The following is a 21,968-nucleotide window of genomic DNA, read 5'->3' as shown; positions in this document are numbered from 1 at the left end:
AGTTATTTGATCAAACTTGACAGTTAGTGACACAAAGTGACAGTTAGTATGTATAGTTTGTGTCACTAGTCAAGTTTGACTGTCAAGTTTGATCAAATAACTGTAAATTATTTGATGGTGAGACGGGGCCTTCAGGTAAATATCTTTAGAGCTATTATTAGGTTTATAGCCTCTCGTATTTCTACTGTCTCACATTGTCGCTACTGACAGTTTTGTTTTTTTTTGGGCCACTAGCTGTGTCCTCAAGAAGTTGTCCTACCAAGGATAGAAAACAAAATTGTCAGTAGGGACAATACGAGACAGTAGAAATACGAGAGGCTATAAGCCTAATAATAGCTTCAAAGATATTTACCTGAGGTGTTAGGTGGCCACCAGAGAATTGTCGAGGTTATGTCGAGTAACTCAATAAAATTTCCATCGGCACAACAAAATATACAGCCCCAAATCCGTCACTGGCAAAAGTTCTTACAGACGATAAGTTTTCATAAACTTGGGCTGTATTTTCTCACCGATGGAAAAAGGATTAGCAAAATTTCACCCTTTGCAATCCGACCTCGTTCCAAAACAATCGAAGACAGACCGGATATCATCCGTGTTTGCTTAATGTCATTCAATCTGAGTTCCAACGAACCATTCAAGCACGGAACCACTGATTGATTCAGTTACGTTACAAGGACCTATGCACACACTGTGAACGAGAGAAAGACAGCACATTTCTACAATCTCAAACCATTCCTAAACAAATCAACAGAACAGAACTTTTCTTCCGAACAGTGTAGGATTTTTGCCACATCGGATCGATATGACATGCCAACTATTTTTTATGGGAACTAGCATAGGCGTAACCAGAGGAGTTTTAAAGTATTTAAATATCTCTCAATTTAATAAATATAAATGAATTGTGAAGGTTAAAAGAACCGTAACAAGACAGTCTACGCGCCATCTAGTGCCCTTAAAGAAAAGGGATAGATTAATGTCCAACTAGTAGGTTGCTTCTTATTCAAGATTTAATTTAAAAAAAAATCACCTTCATCTTTTAATTTTTTATCTAATTTATTGTTGGTATAATTTTCGTGAATGTTTTCTATTATGATAGTGGAGTACCTATCTCGGTTATAACATAACACCTGCTGCATGTAGAAAAATAAAACTTTATAGACATTGTTTATAGGTTCCAACTCAAATGAATCTGTACAAGATTTACTGCTAAAACCAGTTAGACCCAATAATTCACTTCCTAAACCACCATCTTCATTAAGTGTACATGGGAGCGGTTTTCCATATTTACCTTACGATGCTACTCATTCATCATCCCTAGGTACGTTAGATAATACTATTATATTATAATTAGAGACCGGAATGTATATTATGCATACTGAATTTTTTTGTATATCTGGTATATTTTGCATACATTTCATATTTTTAAAAGAAATTGCATATATTTGCCTAATTTTATATAAAAAAAATGTATAATGCCAATACATATTTTCTAAATGTTCCTTTGAATCATTTTGGTCGTATCTGCTATTGTAATAAAAGGTTATGGGTCAAGTGGTAAACAATATTAATTTCCTAATATACAAACAAAATGAATCATACATAAACACGTTTAGTGGGACGGGTTTTTCCGAAAACCAAAAGGAGCGAAAGTGTCTGTAAAGCTTTTAGGAATAAGTAGCTGTATGAATCTCACAAATTTATGTTAGTTCCATTTATGGTTTTTGCTATATTTATTACCAGAGAACGGCAGTTCTCGCCAGTGGCGCACAATCCCCTTACACGCGACACTATTATATACACGAAATTTTCGTTTTTCTAAATCTGACTGAATTGAAAATTGGGCCAACTCTCATCTTAAAGTTCAGGAAAAGACTCACCCATTCATATGTCAACCATCCATTTTGGTCCAAGGGTATGGATTTTACGGCCCTTCCTATTTAGGGTCTGTTTTTCGTTCTCGTCCCCAAAACTCCCAAAAACTTCGAAAATTTAAGTCCGACCTTTACGGTTTCTAATAGTACTGATCATTACCTTTCCAACGCATGTCTAATTTTGAAAATCGGTTATACCATTCAAAAGTTACCGAGCTCAGAAATATGCCTCAATTTCTATTTAAAAAAGAGAAAATGTTTGTGGATATGTATGTATGTATGTGTATGTATGTATGTATGTATGTATGTATGTGTATGTATGTATGTATGTATGTATGTATGTATGTATGTATGTATGTATGTATGTATGTATGTATGTGGAAAAGTTAAACCAATTTGAATTTTTTTTCTGTGTTTGAAGAGGGGGTCAAGGCCAATTCAGAACCAGTGTAGTTTGTGACTTTTGACTACCCATAAGCCAGCTATTGGACTTGGTAGGTACATACAAAACGGCATATTTTTTGGGGGTATATATCTTCGGATCAAGAAGAGACAGGAGAACTGCAAATACACCAAATCAATAGTGTTGAGTTAAGCTTTCAAATGGTGTCTAAGTCGTCAGGATCAGACATACACACGGCTCAGTATAGCCGAAAAACTAAAAAACTAAACTTTAAAAATTTTGGTTTTTCGACAATTACTCAAAATTTGAACCTACGAACTGCGCCAATAACTGAACGTTTGTAGAAGGACTCTAGACGAATCTAATGGTATATACCTCATATCCGGGAAAATTGGAATTTTTAAGTTATAGGCTTCATAAGTATGATCAAATCTATTTCCTATGGGAAAAAACGGGTTTTCAAGCTCAATAATTCCTGTAATAGCTTCAGTTATCATCCTTGACCTTAGATGCATCAGATACTACTTGTCAATACGTTTCAAACTCATGTTTAGTGATCAAAATCGGTTAAGCCGTTTAGAGGTTATTAAGCTACAAAAGTATAATCCAATTAACGATTATTCCCGAAATGGTTTATGTAGTTATAGTGGTTACGACGCTAAATTTGATCTAGTAACGGGCAATCCGAGTTCATTTACTGGCCATCCCAATATATTTTTTAAATCTATTTCGAATAGAAAAAAAAATCGAGTGTACATTCGATGGACACTAGATCATTTGGGAGATAATGCGGCAAGGGCGACCATTTATAGAACTTGACGCGTAATCGAGAAACATTGCATTCAACCTCATACATTTAATTTATAAATAACTTTGAAAAACTCCTGATACAAGAATAAAAAACCGCTAAACGCCGTAAAAATGAGTGGCGCATACAATATTCCAGCTACAAAAGATCTGATATGAATATTACGTGGCGCGAAAATGTATTTTCATTTTGATGCAAAACAAAATTCTAGTTTTATTTTAAAAGATTTTTCCACAATATTTGCTAAATTTGAAGTAAACGCGCCACAAAACAGTTTCAAAATTCAAACTGTATCAAAGTTACTCTTTTGTGGCGCGTTTTACTTCAAATTGAGCAAATACTATGGAAAAATCTTTTAAAATAAAACTAGAATTTTGTTTTGCATCAAAATGAAAATACATTTTCGCGCCATGTAATATTCATATCAGATCTTTTGTAGCTGGAATATTGTATGCGCCACTCATTTTTACGGCGTTTAGCGGTTTTTTATTCTTGTAGTGTAATTTTATTACGTAACCAGTGACTTCGTTAATTTGTTTATATCCCGATATCCAAACTAAGTATGTACTTGGATTAGAAGTGTAGTACAGAACTTAAAAGATATTCTATAGCAATTAATTCATGTAAAATATCTAGTTCATGGGCTTAACCTTATCACGGAAGAAATAAGACCAAATTTTCCACAAGTTGATGATTTGATAAATGATGTTATAAAATTTTTTATACAATCGCCATTACGAGTTCAACATTATAAAGAACATCGGGGTAATATTACATTACACCATTTACCTGTTATCACGAGATGGGGCACTCGGCTAGAATAGCATTTTTTAATGCTGAGTATTTGCAAGGAATAAAATGTTTTAATCTACTTCAGCAGCTTCCAGTTCAGGAGCTCTGGTAGAATGTAAACGGCTTGTTGAATTACCTAATTTACCGCAGAATCTGGCAGACTAGCAAGCTTATATTTTAAATTCCTTGTTGAGGACATAAAAAACTTAAAAAACAAAATTTGGCTCTTTGTGAATCGGTTGATTTGATTTATCATGTTAAGGAATCTTTTCGTATGGTTAAAGGAAACGTAGGCATATCTGTAAGAAATAAATTGTAATATGTTTTAAACAAAAACTCAGGATTTTCTAATTTGGAAAAAGTTGCGAAAGTTCATCAAGGTCATCCTGTACCAGATCTTAAACTACTGAACTACTGTTTTTTAACATAAACAAATTTAAAAATACACCAATAACTTCTGTTGATGTTTAACACTAGAACGTCGGACAGGTAGCTGTTGAGATTTAAAGTAATTGTAGTTTTTTTATTTGAGGCAATATTAATTTAATATTTTATGACTTTTAAGATTTTGATACAAAGCCTTATTTAACACAAAACATATTGTTTACTAAATTTATTAAATGGTTTTTCTAACGAATCTACCATAGAAGTCTAAAGGGGCCAAATTGGCCCTGTGTAAATTATTATCGTTTTCTGGGAAATTCGTCGAGCCTTTCTTTCAAATTCCTGTCGGATGGGTAAAATTATATTTATGTATGTTTATTGTAAATGGTTACCCTTATACTAGTACTGATCATCTACGTAATAAAGATAAAATTGTTGAAATGACGCGTCTTTATACTACAAAAGTAACTTCAAGACGATGGTCTATGTACGTGTTTTATAATACTCTTGACTTGGAAGCAATAAATGCATGGATTATTTATAAAGAAATAACTGGAAGTAGACTCAGTTTTCGTAAGTTTATTCTTCGGCTGTGTGAAGAATTATGGGCCCCATACCTTGCCTCCCGAAATCTGGAACTACGCCTAGCAACACCAAGTCTACCAACAACTATCACTGTTACTATCCAAAAACGAAAAAAATATCAGTTGAAAATATTTTGTAAAGGAAATCATACTTCATTTTGTAAAAGAAATCATTGCCGCGGCTGTAACAAGGCAACGTGTGGCAAATATCAAAAAATGCAAAATTTATGGTGTTCGGAATATATTTGATAGGCTGCGAATGTGTTAAACAATGAAAGTAAAAAATAAAATCAGGTTCTACCGTCTAGAGTAGATTTAATTTCTTTAAACTGAGTTTTAATTGATTACAGAAAGTGGGGATAAAAAGAGCCCTTCGGGCTTTCTAGGTAGGTATGCTAAGCCAGACTTTGTAGTGTTAAAGAAGTTTTTCGATGTTTAAACATTTATATACGATAGAAAGCATATTTTAAGAGGCTACATCAGCGCGTTATCCAGACGGAAAACGCGTTCCAAGATTGCAGCTTTATTTTTGAATATTTTGTCGAGTTATTTGGCACACATATTATACGTAATATAGTAAAGAATGGCGACACAGCCCAATTTGAGAAATATGTTAGTATGTGGAAATTACTCTATAGTTAAATAAAATATTACAAAAAGAGTATTTATCGCCATTAAGAACAAAAAATACACTTACTTCAAATGAACTTTTTTATCCCATGCCTAGATTTTGTGTCACATTGGAACTACTAAAATCGAATATCTATAACAAGAAAGCGAAGTTAACTGACTGATTTGGCAACATTTAGCGCGCCTATGAGTATATTATTATCACAATATTGTGCCTTCGTCTTTGATAGTGTCACGTACTGCCGACGTGACACTGTTGCCTAAGGTTCGCTAAACTTTCGAAAAACTATCTCTCGAATTAATATTGATGACGCGTTGATGCAGCCTCTTAATTGCAAATTTTGAAAAAAAATTATAGTCAATTGTTTTGATAACGATAACACTAGTTTATGAAATTGCCTATCTACTATAAATGTACTTATATATACACACCGTTCTTAGGCGTCAACGCCCTTCGGTAGGGATCTATGGAGGAGTATCACCAAGCCGCAAGCCCTTATCTCTTGTCGTACCGCTCCTCCATAGGCCGATCAGACGCCAGTATATTCCAGACCAAGCTGTTGACTTTATTGAGTTTTATACTACGGCGTTGGCCTTTTATTAATTTCATGACCTAGCTGAGGCTCGAACCAGGGATCGCAAATCCACTAAACTTGTCGATCGACTGCGCCTCAACTAACTGGACCGTCTAGATCGACTACTATAAATATAAATAAAATATATTTCTTAAAATATTGTTACTATGTATATACTAAAATAAATCAATGTCAAAATTGTCTTTCAGTCTTACTGCAGACTGTAAATACTAGCATGAAATCATTTTAGATTATTATTATTTTATGAATTGGCTTTTAAATGCGAAATTTATTAAGAAGACGATAATTAACATCTGCATATTTGCATATATTACGCATAATCTTAAATTTTTTTGCATATTTGCCCCCATGCTATGCATATACAGGGTGGTAAATTGGAAAACGGGCCATAGGAAATTCAATGTAAAATTCTAAACTGTTAAATTCCTGCTCCCCTAATTATTTTACATCAACAGACATCAGAAACTATTTGTAGAGGATTGAAATCTGTAATGAAAACAACTGTTAAAATTATTCTACGAATTAAACATATTCAAAATTTTTGTAAAAATGTAATTCATTTTTCAGAGTTTTAACTATTTATAATGGGAAATAAGCCACAATATTATTAAAAAATGATTTTTATTAACGTTTCGACGCCCAAATCGGGTGCCTTTGTCAAAATACAAAATACTACTAACATAAACAAAAATGTTGTTGCTTAGTAAAAAAATTCTTCTAATAATTTATTTAATTTGAAAGAAAACAACAGATAGTAAGAAAAATTTATAAGAAACAGATAGTAAAAAGAGAAAAATCAAAGAAGCGGCTCTAATTATGCTAAACGAAACCAATTGTGTCGCAAATTCCTCGGTGGAATGCAGTAGGATGTGGATACCCATACTGAAAGAAGAAGTCAATAGAAAGAAAATACCACAATCAATAGTCGAGTTTTATATTTTAGTATTACTTATATATCCATGTATTATTGATATTATTTATAATTTAAACAAGATTATAGTAAAGTCAGAATTTGGTATTAATTTTGAGAGTAAATTAAATGTAAGACCAAATACTTACGATGTCGGGATAGTATCACGAGGTTTTTCCTGGTTTTCCCTCGTGATTTACTATGAGATCTCTAACGCGAGAATTTTAATGTCACCGTTGCATATGGTTGTCTTTTTAAAGACAGATCACATGCTATGATTTTTTTTTGTGACGGATATTCTTGAGTTGGGGTTGATTTCATGTAATCGAATGAACTATCTTTCAGTAAAGTCGTCCCAGGAACGCAACTCATAAATATTGGCAATATCATTTTAAAGTCTTCTACTTTAAAATGTATCATATGTATCTGAATGGCCGATATAAATGAGTCAAATTAAATAAATTATTAGAAGAATTTTTTTACTAAGCAACAACATTTTTGTTTATGTTAGTAGTATTTTGTATTTTGACAACGGCACCCGATTTGGGCGTCGAGACGTTAATAAAAATAAATTTTTAATAATATTGTGGCTTATTTCCCATTATAAATAGTTAAAATTGTAAAAATGTCACAAGAAAATAGCTTCAGAACAACATTTTTCAGAGTATCACACCAAAGTTAGACCACACACAGTGCAATAATGTGTGAACGAATGCGTTCGGTCACAATGAAGTTATTATATTAACCATATTTAAACTGTCATTATTTTTATTTTATCATTTATTTTTTAAAAAACAATAAAGTTAATATGATACCCTCAGCTGAGGAGAAAGTATTAATAATAAAGATGTTTTATTCAGTCAATAGTGTGCGCACTGTCAGTTAAATACACTTGAGAGCTAAATAATCGACTCAATTGCTGAATAATTGTACACGTGGAATTTCCTAAACCTGGTGTCCGATTTGAGTGATTTTTTAGTATGTTATAGCCTTATTATTTAAGAAAATCGATGTAATATTATTGTTGCTATACAGGTAAAGGTCATTTTATACCGGGTGTAACAATCATACTGTGTTTTTTCTTAAAGTTCGGAACACCCTGTTTAGTATTTTAGCATATAAAAAATATTTAAATTAAAATTCAATTGTAGGCTTAGGCTTTATTAACATTTTCTTTTTTGACTCATTTGCTTATGTTGGATAATAAAACAGTTAGGTACGTTTAAGAAAAAAACACGCTATGATTGTTACACCCGGTATAAAATGACCTTTACCTGTATAGCAACAATAATATTACATCGATTTTCTTAAATAATAAGGCTGTAACATACTAAAAAAATCACTCGAATCGGACAACAGGTTTAGGAAATTCGAGACTTCTCACGTGTACAATTCAGCAAGTGAGTCGATTATTTTGCTCTCAAGTGTAGTAACGTGTGGCCTAACTTTTACAATTAACTATTTAGATGGAAAATAAGCCACAATTACTTTGAAAAAAATAATTTTATCTACTCTATGTCATATTATGTATAAGTTTTAGTTTGTGAAAACTGTCATTATAGATAGCAGTGCGTGAAGTGTTTAACGTGTGCGTGAAGTAACAATGTGTTTTAAATGGGACTTACTTTTTCGCACTGTTTTTGAGAAACTTTCATATAATCAAATATCCTTAACTTTCGCGTTGTCATGGTGATGACATAATGAGCAATAAATTACGACAAAAGTTTTGACAGTTTTGTGGTTTGAAAGAAGGTAGAATTTTTAAATGTCAAAGTTCTAAAAATTGTAGAATAGAAATAAATTCCAGTGACGAAGAGGTACAGTTTCTTTTTGTTCATCATAGATAAAATATTGTATGAAACTGTGCGTGAAGTACTTTTTGCGAACTTATGCGATGTATAGCACTCTCTCCGTTGTCGCTCGTGCTCTAAACAATGCGTGCGTTCGCAAGAAGCATACTTCACGAACTGTTTCATAAATAACTATTGTTAACGTTAAAGAAATAATTTTAATAACGTTAATAAAATTATGTTTTTCAAGTTAATTGTGGTTTATTTCCCATCTAAATAGTTAATTATAAAAATGCCACAAGGAAATAGCTTCAGAACAACACTAACTTTTACACACATACCTACTGTGGCAAATGTATTATATTTTTCAAAATTTTGGAATGTTTAATTCGTAGAATAATTTTAACTTTTGCTGTTAATACAGATTACAATCTCTACAGGTATTTTCTCATGACTTTTATTGTAAAATAATTAGGGTAGCAGGAATTCAACAGTTTAGAATTTTACATTGAGTTTCCTATGACCCGTTTTACGATTCACCACCCGGTATATGCACATATTTGCTCTCTTTTCTTATACATTCCTGTCTCTAATTATATTCTATATTATATTGTGTATATGTTGAGAGTTCGTTAAATCTTCGTAACAAAACATTAAATGCAGCTGCTTTTAAACAAAAAACACTAAAAATTACTTGTTCATTTTTAGCTGCTGGAATAACTCTACCAAGCGATTCTGTCAGAAGTAGGCTCTTTTTTGGCTCCGAGTCTGAGGAAAACGTTTGGAGATCGTATAAAATTCCCTCTAGTTCTCCTCCTCCACCACCGATAGCAACCCCGCTACTAGAAATGGGATTTACCATAAAACATATTCAAAAGGCTCTACAAGAAACGAAATGTACCGGAGAACTCAACGCCCACACCGTCAATACTTTAGCTACGTGGATGTTGGAACATCCCTTTTTGGACATTTGTGAAGATCGAGGCGTTTTGTTGAGATTTAGGGAGAGGTCTCGCGCTTTGGCTAGGCCTCAAAGTTTGGAGAGTTCTGATATCGAGTTTATTCAAAGAAGAGGTGAGTAAATCATCAATAATAATAATAATAATAATAATCTTCTTTCCTGTGGGAGTTTTTTGTCAGTTCTTCTATCAGGCGCGGCCCCCTGCGAATGGGGGATGCTTTCTGGGTATTCGTAGCGCCAGTACCCAGAGAGTAGCAGGGATACTTGCCGTGGAACAAAAACTGACACCTGGCAGTAGGTATAAAATGCACACCCATGAGAATGGAGAATAATAATTTATGTTTAGGATCGCTGCCTGGGGATCGCCAGGGCACGTCTGGAGCCGGCGCTGGACGTGACAGCATGCGGGACGTCGGTGGCAGGGTGTTGAGGAGGCGGGCCCCTGTCATACAATCAGCTACAGCCCAACCACAACCACAACCACAAGCGAGCCAAACAACAACAAGAGCTCCACCCGCCGAAGGTGCTGCGCTGGATCATCAGCCGGCGCTCACTCAAGCGGGACGACCGAGACAGCGCATGAAATGGACTGTGTCCATTAATGAAAACATTTTGCGCTTCTACTACAAGGTGACAAACCTCGGTCAAGAAACAATCGGCTACCGACAACAGCTGTATGCCGAATTTTGCAGGACGTACCCAGATATTCAAGTATCGGAGCAACGAGTATCAGACCAATACCGGGTAATTATAAGAAACAACCTTATCCCAGAGACTAGACGCAATATCATCAGAAGCGAAGTCGAACGGGAGATTCATAACGATATTGTAATTGAAGATCAAGTCCCCAATGAAGTTCATGAGCAGATTCCTGAGCTTGCCATACAAGAAACTCAACCTGACAATACAGAGCAGGAAAACAACGAGCTACATGATAACCTAGTAAGCGAAATGGCACGTGCTGTACAAGAGTTTAATGGAACAAACCCACTTAGCAGACCACCGCTACCACGAATAAACTCTTGTAAGAGACTAGGTGTTCTGTTACAAATTGTGAACACTGAAGTCCTACCCAATTATGTCGTAGAAGCCCACACATTAGAGTATCTGCACATGCTAATCTACTGTGCAGCAACAGCAATTGCTAATGTAATGGGCATTAAGATCAGAACACGACGGGGTACTAATAATGGAAGGACTGGTAGCAGAACTGCACCCTGGGAAAAAAGACTGCTCGGAAAGATTGAATTGCTGCGTAGGGATATTGGTCAAGTCACAGAATATATACGAGGTGTAAGAAGTACAAGAGTCATCAGGAGAGCTGAAGAAATAATACGGAATACTGCAAGACACTCAAGATACGATCCAGAAAACAACACAGCCCAACAGTGCCTAGATACATTAAAACAAAGACTCTCAGTTTATTCAGGACGACTAAGAAGGTACAAAGTGAGTAACAACCGAAAATCCGACAATGCCCTTTTTGAGACTGCTGAGAAGGCGTTCTATCGAAAACTCAATACCACCGTAGAAAATCTCGATAAATCTTACCCAAGCCAAGAAGAAATTCATGAGTTTTGGGGAAATCAACTTTCCACACCAGCTGCTCTTAACAACAATGCTGGATGGATAGAAGATACGGCACAGAACTGCCAACACTACACTACTACTCTCTACGAACCCTTCACCACTGAAGAAGTCTCAACTATCATCAAAGAGCTTCATAACTGGAAATCTCCTGGACCAGACGGAGTTCAAAACTTTTGGCTCAAGAAGTTTTGGAGTGGTCATGAATGCTTATCAACACTAATTAATCATGTTATTTCTAATCCGCAGGATATACCATCATTCCTAACTCAGGGAACCACTTATTTAATACCGAAGGATCAAAATAACACCCAAGATCCAGCAAAATACCGCCCAATTACTTGTCTTCCAACTTTGTATAAATTGGTCACATCCTGTGTAGCCCGGCGTATCTACCAACACTGTGCTCTGAACAATATCATAGAGCCTCAACAGAAAGGATGCGCTAAGGGTTCCATGGGTTGCAAAGAACAACTTATCATCGACTCAGTCATTTCTAATCAAGCATATTCCAAAAAGAGGAATCTATTTACTGCTTTTATTGATTACAAGAAGGCCTTTGATTCAGTCCCGCATGAATGGCTTATAGATATACTGAGAATATATAAAGTCGATGATAATATAGTGACCTTTTTACAACATCTAATGACAGAGTGGAAAACTAGAATTCATCTTCAAATACCTGGTGAAAGTAACATCGAAACTGAAAATATCGTAATCAGCCGGGGCCTGTTTCAAGGAGATTCGTTGAGTCCTCTGTGGTTCTGTCTAGCTATGAACCCACTATCTCAGCTATTGAACTCCACAGATGCAGGTTTTAGCATCAAAAATAACAACAATGTGTTGGCGAAGCTTAATCATTTATTGTACATGGATGATTTGAAATTAATGGCTTCCACTCGAAACCAACTCGACGAGATGCTAAAAACTGTAGAAACTTTTTCTAATGATATTAGTATGCACTTCGGACTAGATAAGTGCCGTATTTTAAATATAGTCAGAGGAAAAGTACAGCCCGGAGGATTCGATATGCAAAATGGCCAGAACATCGAGGCCATGGGTGAAAACGATATGTATAAATATCTTGGAGTAAAGCAAGCGCGGAAAATTGACCATAAACAAATGAAAACAGAGATAACTACTGAGTTTATACGAAGGGTAAAACAGCTGCTTCGCTCATACCTTAACAGTAGAAATTTGTTTAAGGCACTAAACACCTACGCATGTTCCGCGCTTAGCTACTCATTTGGTATTGTTAAGTGGACAAAAACAGATATAGAAGCTCTTCAGCGAAAAGTACGAACACACCTCACAAAGGCACAAAAACACCATCCTAAAAGTGCAGTAGAAAGAACAACATTACCACGGAATCTAGGAGGAAGAGGACTTATGGATATAGGTGAGCAATTAGATAAACAAATTGCTAATTTAAGAACTTATTTTCAGATGCAGGCTGAGACATCTACTCTACATCGCGCTATCTGCGCAGTAGATGACACAACACCGATCAAACTGAGGGAACCATAAATACGCATAAACCACCTTACTAAGGACGAAAAAGTGCGCGCCTGGATAGGTAAACCCCTGCACGGGCGACATCCCAATGAGGTCAGCCAAGATTATGTCGACAATATAGCGTCGAACTACTGGTTGACATCAGGAAAGATGTTCCCTGAGACGGAGGGTTCATTACTGGCCATTCAGGATCAGGTTATACCAACAAGAAATTACCTGAAATATATCATCAAAGACCCTCAGGTTCAAAACGACAGATGCCGATATGGATGTCAAGCCCAAGAAACCATCCAACATCTTACAGGTGGCTGCCAGGCATTTGCTGCAACTGAATACAAGGAACGGCATGACGCAGTGGGAAAAATCCTTCATCAAGAGATAGCTATCAAGCTGGGACTTCTCCAAACAGACCATCTCCCGTATTATCAATACGTCCCTGAGAGTATGCTTGAGGATGGCAACTACAAGCTATACTGGGACCGCACTGTGCTCACAGACCAAACAGTGGCACATAATAGACCAGATCTCGTACTAGTTAATAAATTAACAAGACAAACAACACTAATTGATGTGGCGATACCTAACAACAATAATCTACGTAGTAAATTTACTGAAAAGATCGCCAAGTACAGAGATCTAGAAATTCAAATACGAAGGCAATGGAGAATGGAAAGTACCCAGACGATACCGATTATTATGTCTACTACTGGAGTCATTCCGAAGACCCTCCTCGAAAGCATAAAAAAGCTGGGTCTGAATGAACATCTTTATAAGACCATGCAGAAAGCTGTACTACTCGCGACGGCCAGATGCGTACGAAAATTTCTGGGAGATACACCTGCATTCCAAGTCACCTAGGGCTCGATAACACGGAAAGAGTCCCACCAGAGCTCAATCCTTTTGATACCGTAGGTATCTGGGATGAGTCAATTTTCCCCTTGGAGGGAGTGTGAGCCGTATGGCTAAATCTGGATAATCTTCTTTAAGTGCCGTCTCCCAATGGGAGGTTGGATATCATCATCAATATCGTTACTCTATCTACAGCTGCTCTGCTATCTTTTCCTGTATCATCAGTCTTAGCAAGTTGTACAACTTTGTGACTCACCCAATTACGCCCCGCTCAAATCGTCAGATTATTGAAATATACACTGTTCTTCATGTACTTAACATACCTTGTCTTAATCTGACGCGCTCGAGTTTTTCTGAGGATAGATTTTTTTTTCCTAATTTGACGGACTGCCCTCAACGTACGCCCCTGTATTAAGAGTCCATATGAAGAGTACAGGGGAAAAACAAGGAATGTCACTTTTTCATGAATTTTGACTTTTCTCGCCATGTGGTAGCAAAAACTGAGTACTATCGACTAGACTATCGATTCAGAACAATAACAATAAGTTAATATAGAATAATATTAGATTAAGATTATAAACTAATAATTGCTAGAATTCTGCTAAGAATCTCCTAAGTAGTTTTTAGACATCATAAGAATTAAACCTTTATTGGTGTTTATCTCAATATGTATAAAATGTGACATTCCTTGTTTTCCCCCTGTACTCTTCATATATGGTAGGGTACATTACAGGTTACAAGGTTTCTTCCCACGCGATTTGGTCTACTATTAGTCTTATTACAGTTTTATACGTTCTTAATTGAGCTGCTTTGGATTACTGGGCAGTGCCTATCTCGGCCCAAGAAACAGGTAGGTCTTTTAAAAATGTCCCAAGTCGGCGCAAAGATTAAAACTGCCCGATATAAAATATACCCAGCTCGGCCCATGAGATATTAATTGTTACAATCAAATAATTTTACATCTCAATGGAAAAAAACACATTTATAGAATAACTTTATTAAATAGATATACAGGGTGTCCCGAAAAGATTGGTCATAAATTATACCACAGATTCTGGGGTCAAAAATAGGTTGATTGAACCTCACTTACCTATATACAATAGTGCACACAAAAAAAGTTACAGCCCTTTGAAGTTACAAAATGAAAATTGATTTTTTTTCATATATCGAAAACTCTCAGAGATTTTTTATTGAAAATTGATATGTGGCATTTTTACGACAGCAATATCTTAAAAAAAAAATTAAGTAAAATTTGTGCACCCCATACAAATTTTATGGGGGTTTGGTTCCCTTAAACCCCCCCAAACTTTTGCGTACGTTCCAATTAAATTATTATTGTGGCACTATTAGTTAAACACATTATTTTTAAAACTTTTTTGCCTCTTAGTACTTTTTCGATAAGCCAGTGTTTATCGAGATATTTTGAATATTTGTCGAATCCACCACATATTTGTATATGGTTAAGTACGGTTATAGAGACCTGTTAATAATCTGAAAATTTATTTATAATTTACATTTTTAGGTATATTTTGAAAAAGAAGCTACATCTCGATAAAAGGTGACTTATGAACAAAAGACTAAGAGACAAAAGTTTTAAAAACACTGTGTTTAACTAATGGTACCACAATAATAGTTTAATTGGAACGTACACAAACATTAGGGGGGTTTAAAGGAACAAAACCCCCATAAAATTTTTACGTAAATATATTGAAAAAGAAGCCGCATCTCAATAAAAACTGGCTTATCGAAAAAATATTAAGAGGCAAAAAAGTTTTAAAAACGTTGTGTTTAACTAATGGTACCACAATAATGAATTAATTGGAACGTACACAAAAGTTTGGGGGAGTTTAAGGGAACAAAATCCCCATAAATTTTTTATGGGGTGGACAAATTTCACTATAATTTTGTTTTAAGATGTTCCTGACATGAGAATTATACATGTCCATTTTCAATAAAAAATCTCTAATAGTTTTCGATATATTGAAAAAAATCGATTTTCATTTTGTAACTTCAAAGGGCTGTAACTTTTTTTGTGAGCACATTTGTACTAAGGTAAGTTAGGTTCAATCGAACTATTTTTGACCCCAGAATGTGTGGTATAATTTATGACCATTCTTTTCGGGACACCCTGTATAATTATACATAGTCCAATAAAAATAAAAGCTAATATCAAAAATTATAATAATTTGATAATATTTTAACATATTCATTTGTTGTCAATTAATTTGTTCATGTAAATCATTTGTTGTCAAATTGGTTAAATTATTGTCAGTATTTAATTCTTTTCTAATTAATTTGGAAGGTTTTTCAAATAAGTCATCTTCGGCCTTTCTTTTTATGCCGTGACTTAAAACTTGTCTTTCTAATAGGTTTTCTGCTTCCGGATTATGATTATGACTATTGTTTATACTAGTTGTAATTCGATTCTTATTTTCTCCAATTGATTTGATGAATGCTTTGCAGTTATCCTTTACACATCTCCACTTTGTTTCACCTGAAGCTAATTTTCGTTTTTGTTCTTCAAATTTATAACGTTCACACACTAATAACAATTTTCCTCTTTGACTAAACATTTCATTTATACTTAAAGATGTCATTTAGATTTTGCCTGGATACTGAACTAGTAGTTAATTGAAAGATACATTAATTACACTACGAGGTGTCGACCGAATAACATGCTTTTAAAACATAGTACAAAAACAGTGACATTAGTGTATCTTCAACTAGAAATAGTTGTTTTTGACTACATGAGCAGTGGCGTAGCAGATACCCAAACAGTATATTTTCCCTAATCTATAATTCCAAGATAAATTTGTGGGCCGAGATGGGAATACACCCTAATACCTACCTGTTAATATTCGAGCCGAGCTGGGGGGTTTTTAAAATGTACCTGGGGTATCATAAAGTATTAAAGGATTATAGTGGGCCGAGATGGGAATACCCCGGATTACTTACTATTTTTGGTAAAACTTTTAGATTTTTGAATTCTTTATATATTTCTTTTCTTTTTATTCTATCTAAAGCTTGCTTAAAATCTATAAAGAGAACCATTGTCGGTTTATTATATTCTCTTATAACTCTGAGCTTGTATTTCTCTTAAAGTAAAGATATTGTCTATAGTACTTCTCCCTTTTCTAAAACCACACTGATATTATCCTACGCTATTGTTAAGACTTCTTGCTTGATTCTAACTTGATTTTTTATGTGGATTACTGATATCTTAACACAGCGCTGGAATAAGTGTTACCCCTCATATTTTAACTTATTTATTTTGAGCACATAAGCAAAACGCTCAGACATGTCGATTTTTAAAATAATCATAGTATATTATAGCACTAACGATTCGAACTTTACGCGATCCCTCTTCAGGTGACAGTCATAAGTTTGATTTTTTTAAATGGGAAAGTACATCATGTGACACCTCATTTAAAAGCTTTTGAAATACTGATTACAGTAATGTATTATAATACTTGAAAATATCGGTCCAATGCTTTATCGGATCCAAGGCATTAATTTTTTTCGAATATTCGGAAAACTAATGAGTATTTTTGGAACGTAATCTTTCATTCTGCGTTTAAATTTTTCAAAAATACTTATTAGTTTTCTCAGGATTTGAAAAAAATGAATCCCATTTAAATAGAATTAGAGCCAAAACTACGTACCCATCCCCTTAACTCATTTTGTATAAAGAGGACATCGTACTGTTGGCTTCCATTCCGTTGGTAGTTCTTCTTTTTCCCATGTTTTTTTATTAATTTGTGTATTTGGTCTGTCTGTCATTGTCCTAGATTTTACAGCCATGATGCTCTTCTTGTACCAGGACCGCGGTTACCTTGGATCTTTCCTTCAATGATCAGATGCAAAAGTTCATATTGTTTAAGGTGTCTTATAATGTGATGCTTATTATAGAAATTCTAAAATCAAACAAATTATCCAGTGTATTTTGGAATTGATTCTTATTTTTTCAGGTTTAGGTCCAAGGAGGCGAGCCTTCCTAGAGCACTTCTTAGAGCGTGTTGATAGAGCTTCCCACGATAGAGTTCGAGAGAGACAACACGTGAGAGGCGAAGCTCATCCCTTGTTAAGAAATTCATCAGTTGAAGACTCAAGCAGCGAAAATGCTACTCCTACATGTACTGACGCTACAGAAATTCTTAAAATTCATAAAAATTCTTCATACGTCAATGTCGAAAATAACTGCGCTATTTGCCCATACTGTAAGCATCTGTCGCCATATCTGGATGCACATCTGATATCCTATCATCCAGGTTGCAATACATTGTGGGGACAAGGAGTGTGTGGGTACTGTACAGACGGATACTACATCCTCTGCTACAAATGTAAAAATAAATATTTAAACACCAATAAATCTGACAACTACCTTCATCTACAAGCTCCCGATATTATTTTCAGTGAAGATAACATGACAGAAGCTGATATTCAGCTAACTAAGCTAACACTTCCCAACTGTGACGATGCAGAGCTGATGGCAAAATATTTGGGAATGAACGATTTGAAACATTCAGTTGAAACGTTTAGTTTAAGCAGATTTGATCCTTTAGGGGCCAACGCTGTTCCGAAAATGACCAGCGATAAGGAAGATAAACCTGAAAATAGAGATAAGTCGGTAGGGAATCAAGCTATGATGCTAGGTTCTTCTTTTGAGAGAATTTTAGCTCTAAAACACTTAACCATTTCCGCGCATATACTTCTCTCTAGAACCATAATCCTCAAAGTACTATCAATTCTTTCACTGAACACAAACTATGCTTCGTTGGTTAGCTGCTTAGAATCTATAGGATTGTCGGATATAACGAAAGTCGTCCGTTTAATGACTTTGACTGCCATGAACCGTGTTGAAATTAACAATATAAGTAACGAAGACTTTCCAACCTTCCAACTACCTAAGGCATTCTCTCAACTAATAACTAACTTATCTAGCGCCGCTAGCAACTGTTTGAGCTACTTAAGTGTCAGCATTGCAGCTCTTGCTCAAAACGAGATCAGTTCTTCAAACCTGGTGGTGAATATGTGTACGAAAGATCTTATAATGTACGCTCTTGGATATTCCGCACCCAAACCAGGTTATGCTGTAACCCAAGCTTTGGTAAACATACTGTCTACGCACGGTGGCTGTTCTTTGATGGATATACCTAAAGAGGAAATTGCGCAAAGCTCTCAATCAGAAGCTAAAGCTATTGGACCTCTTACTTTGGTTAACGCATTGTCCGCGTTTATATTGTCCAATAAACTTTGTGATAATAGTAAACTATGGGCTGCGCAGCAGTTGTTTAAGGTTAGTATCAATACTTTGATCCACATTATGTTTTTTATTACTCATATACATATTGGTTTAATTACTTTGATAATGTTTGATTTATAATACATTTCCATCACCATTATTCGCTCCGAGCATGACTGACGCGACACCTAGCGCCTTTACCTAACATTTTTGGATCTCACAGTTTGAGTTTAAGCATAATATGATAAATAAATTGTGTGAAGTTGAAAATTAATAATCATTACACCACATTCACATAGCAAATTCCCAACTATAAACAAACGCACGTGTTAGTATTCGCCGTCTCATTCGTCAAGAGGCTGTTAAATGTAATGTATTGCCCTAAACGAGGCGGATTCTCATTTTACAGGTCCAAACTGGTCAGTCTGCAAATTCAAATTGTAGGTAGCGTGTTGGTTTTTAAGATACACTTCAGGACGACCCTGTTTAGCTTCCATGTGCGTTTGTTTACAGTTGGGAATATGTAAAATGAATGGACTGTAGTTTTTTAACGATATTTTTCCAATATAAAGTGTACTATCGGCACAATCTGGCAACCCTGTAAGTTGTGAAGTAAGGCACTAATACGTCAACGCGGATGGCCGATGGCAGATCTCATCTCTTCTTACTGACTGTATTGTATTGAGTTCAATAAACCTGAGAAAGTGCAAGAACCCTTTTACTTACTTAACAGAACATGGTGGCAGCTGGTGCACTTTTCCAGATTAACTTAATATTTCAAGTGAAGAGAGAGAAAAATGATTAGTGAAGTTTAACTTTTCCATGTGTAGTGTCTAGGTTATGTACGTTGTGTTGAAATCATACACAAAGCAAAATGGCAATGGCAAATACAGATTTAGACGTTAGTAGCGGCTCAACGACAATTAACATGCCTGTTCAGGTAAATCCACCGGAGAAATTTACGTTTTCACAGCCAAATATGTGGCCCCAGTGGCGCAAGAGGTTCCAGCGTTTCATGAGCGTGTCGGGACAAGATCAGAAGCCGGAGAAAGACAAAATTGACATTCTTATGTATATAATGGGAGATGAGGCCGAAGAAATCGTTCTACAGTTTCCGAAAATTCCAGCTACTTATTCGGAGATGTTACAGAGTTTTGAAAATCACTTTATTCCCCGTCGCAACGTAATATTCGAACGGTTTAAGTTTAACTCCCGAATTCAACAACCAGGAGAAGCTATAGAACACTTTATTACCAGTTTACATTCGTTGGCAGAATATTGTGACTACAGCACCCTTAAGGAAGAGCTAATTAGGGATCGCATAGTGGTAGGAATGTCAGATACAAAAACTAGCGAACGTTTGCAACTACAAGGTACTCTGACTTTGAAAGATTGTATTATTGCTGCAAAACAAGCAGAAATGCAGGCAAATCAGACTCGGGAATTGCGTAATGAAAACCCTTATCATCCAACTCAAGAAGTAGCAAAAGTGGGTGTCCAAAATAGAGAACGAGGCAATGTCACCGGATCATTTCAGAAGGCAGACAACATCAGAAGAAAGAATTTCCAGGGAGACACGTGTATGTTTTGTGGTCAGCAATCTCACTCTAGGGAGGTATGTCCTGCTAGAAGGTCTCAGTGTAATAAGTGCAAAAAGTTTGGGCACTGGGCATCAGTTTGTTTATCTGGTAAAGGTCAAAGGGAAAATAAGGTTAGTACTGTAGAAATTGATAATTTTATGATAAATTCAGAGGGTAATAATTTGAATTTTGTCGGCTCTGTTTATATTAATAATATTGAGGCTCGAGAGTGGCTGATTTCTGTGCTTGTGTTTGAGCTGCGGACAAAATTTGAATTTTTAATTGACTCTGGAGCAGATGTTTCATGTATTCCTAGTTCTCTGATGCCTAAAGAGATATTAAAAACTTTATGTAAGCCTTATCAAAAAGTTACTGGTCCATCTGGCATTAAATTGGAGGTAGTAGGAACTCTTCCTGTTACCCTCTGTCATAATAATGACATTTCAAAAACTCAAATGTTTGTTATACAAAATTTATCTAAACCTATTTTAGGAAGGAAATCAATAATAGACTTAAAACTTCTACAATTTCATGAAAATGTTACAGTAAAAAATATAAATAATGTATTTAATCCAGAGGCAGTTTTCAGAAAATTTTCAACAATATTTAATGATATAGGTACATTTAAAACAGAAATGGAAATTAAATTAAAAGACAACATTAAACCCTATGTACAATCAGTCCCTAGAACAGTTCCTATTCCATTACTCCAACCGTTAAAAGAAGAAATTGATAGATTATTAAATCTAAAAATAATTGAACCTGTTGATTATCCTACAGAGTGGGTCAGTCCCATTGTTGTGGTCCAAAAAGGCCAAAAAGTTCGACTCTGTGTGGATTATACCCATTTAAACAAATCTGTTCTTCGTTCATATTTTCCTATAAACAAAGTTGAAAGTATTTTAGCCAGAATAAAAGATAGTAAATATTTCTCAAAACTTGATACTTCTTCTGGATTTTATCAGATTCGTTTAGACCCAGAGTCTCAATCCCTTACCACATTCATAACTCCCTTCGGTAGGTATCTCTTCACTCGAGTTCCCTTCGGTATCACTTGTGCCCCCGAATATTTTTCTATATTGTTAAACAAAATATTAGCTGGTTTGGACGGTGTAATTAGTCACATAGATGATATCTTAATCCATGCTCCAACACTAGAAGAACACAACAAAATTCTGGATGAAGTATTATTCAGAATACAAGCTGAAGGTATAGCTCTAAATAAAGATAAATGTGTGATTGCTGTTCAAAAACTCCAGTATTTAGGTCACGAAATCTCAAATGAAGGAGTGTCAATTGCACCTGAAAGGATTTCAGCATTTGTTAACTTTCCAGAACCGACTAATAAAACAGAATTACTACAGTTTTTAGGTATGATAAATTTTTCATGTAGATTTATACCTAATCGCTCTGAAATCCTAGAGCCCCTTACGTCATTACTGAAAAAGAGTGTCACATTTATCTGG

General features: G+C 35.2%; 1 protein-coding gene across 3 annotated transcripts in view; it reads left to right on the top strand.

The window, feature by feature from the left end:
• The window catches only part of LOC114328931 (probable E3 ubiquitin-protein ligase HERC1), a 240,144-nt gene that overhangs the window by 145,418 nt on the left and 72,758 nt on the right, over positions 1 to 21,968 (top strand). Inside the window, exons 19-21 of one of the 3 annotated variants that reach the window (XM_050659504.1) lie at positions 1,172 to 1,318; positions 9,477 to 9,842; positions 17,655 to 18,976. In XM_050659504.1, the coding sequence (XP_050515461.1) occupies positions 1,172 to 1,318; positions 9,477 to 9,842; positions 17,655 to 18,976 (1,835 nt within the window). Of the gene's footprint in view, positions 1 to 1,171; positions 1,319 to 9,476; positions 9,843 to 17,648; positions 18,977 to 21,968 lie in introns of all 3 variants that reach the window. The other 2 variants (XM_050659503.1, XM_050659505.1) reach the window with 2 other exon arrangements.

The sequence above is a fragment of the Diabrotica virgifera genome, chromosome 8 (assembly GCF_917563875.1).
Source record: "Diabrotica virgifera virgifera chromosome 8, PGI_DIABVI_V3a".
Lineage (NCBI taxonomy): Eukaryota > Metazoa > Arthropoda > Insecta > Coleoptera > Chrysomelidae > Diabrotica > Diabrotica virgifera.
Note: the sequence above shows the minus strand (reverse complement) of the source record. Positions and strands in the feature narration are given on the sequence as shown.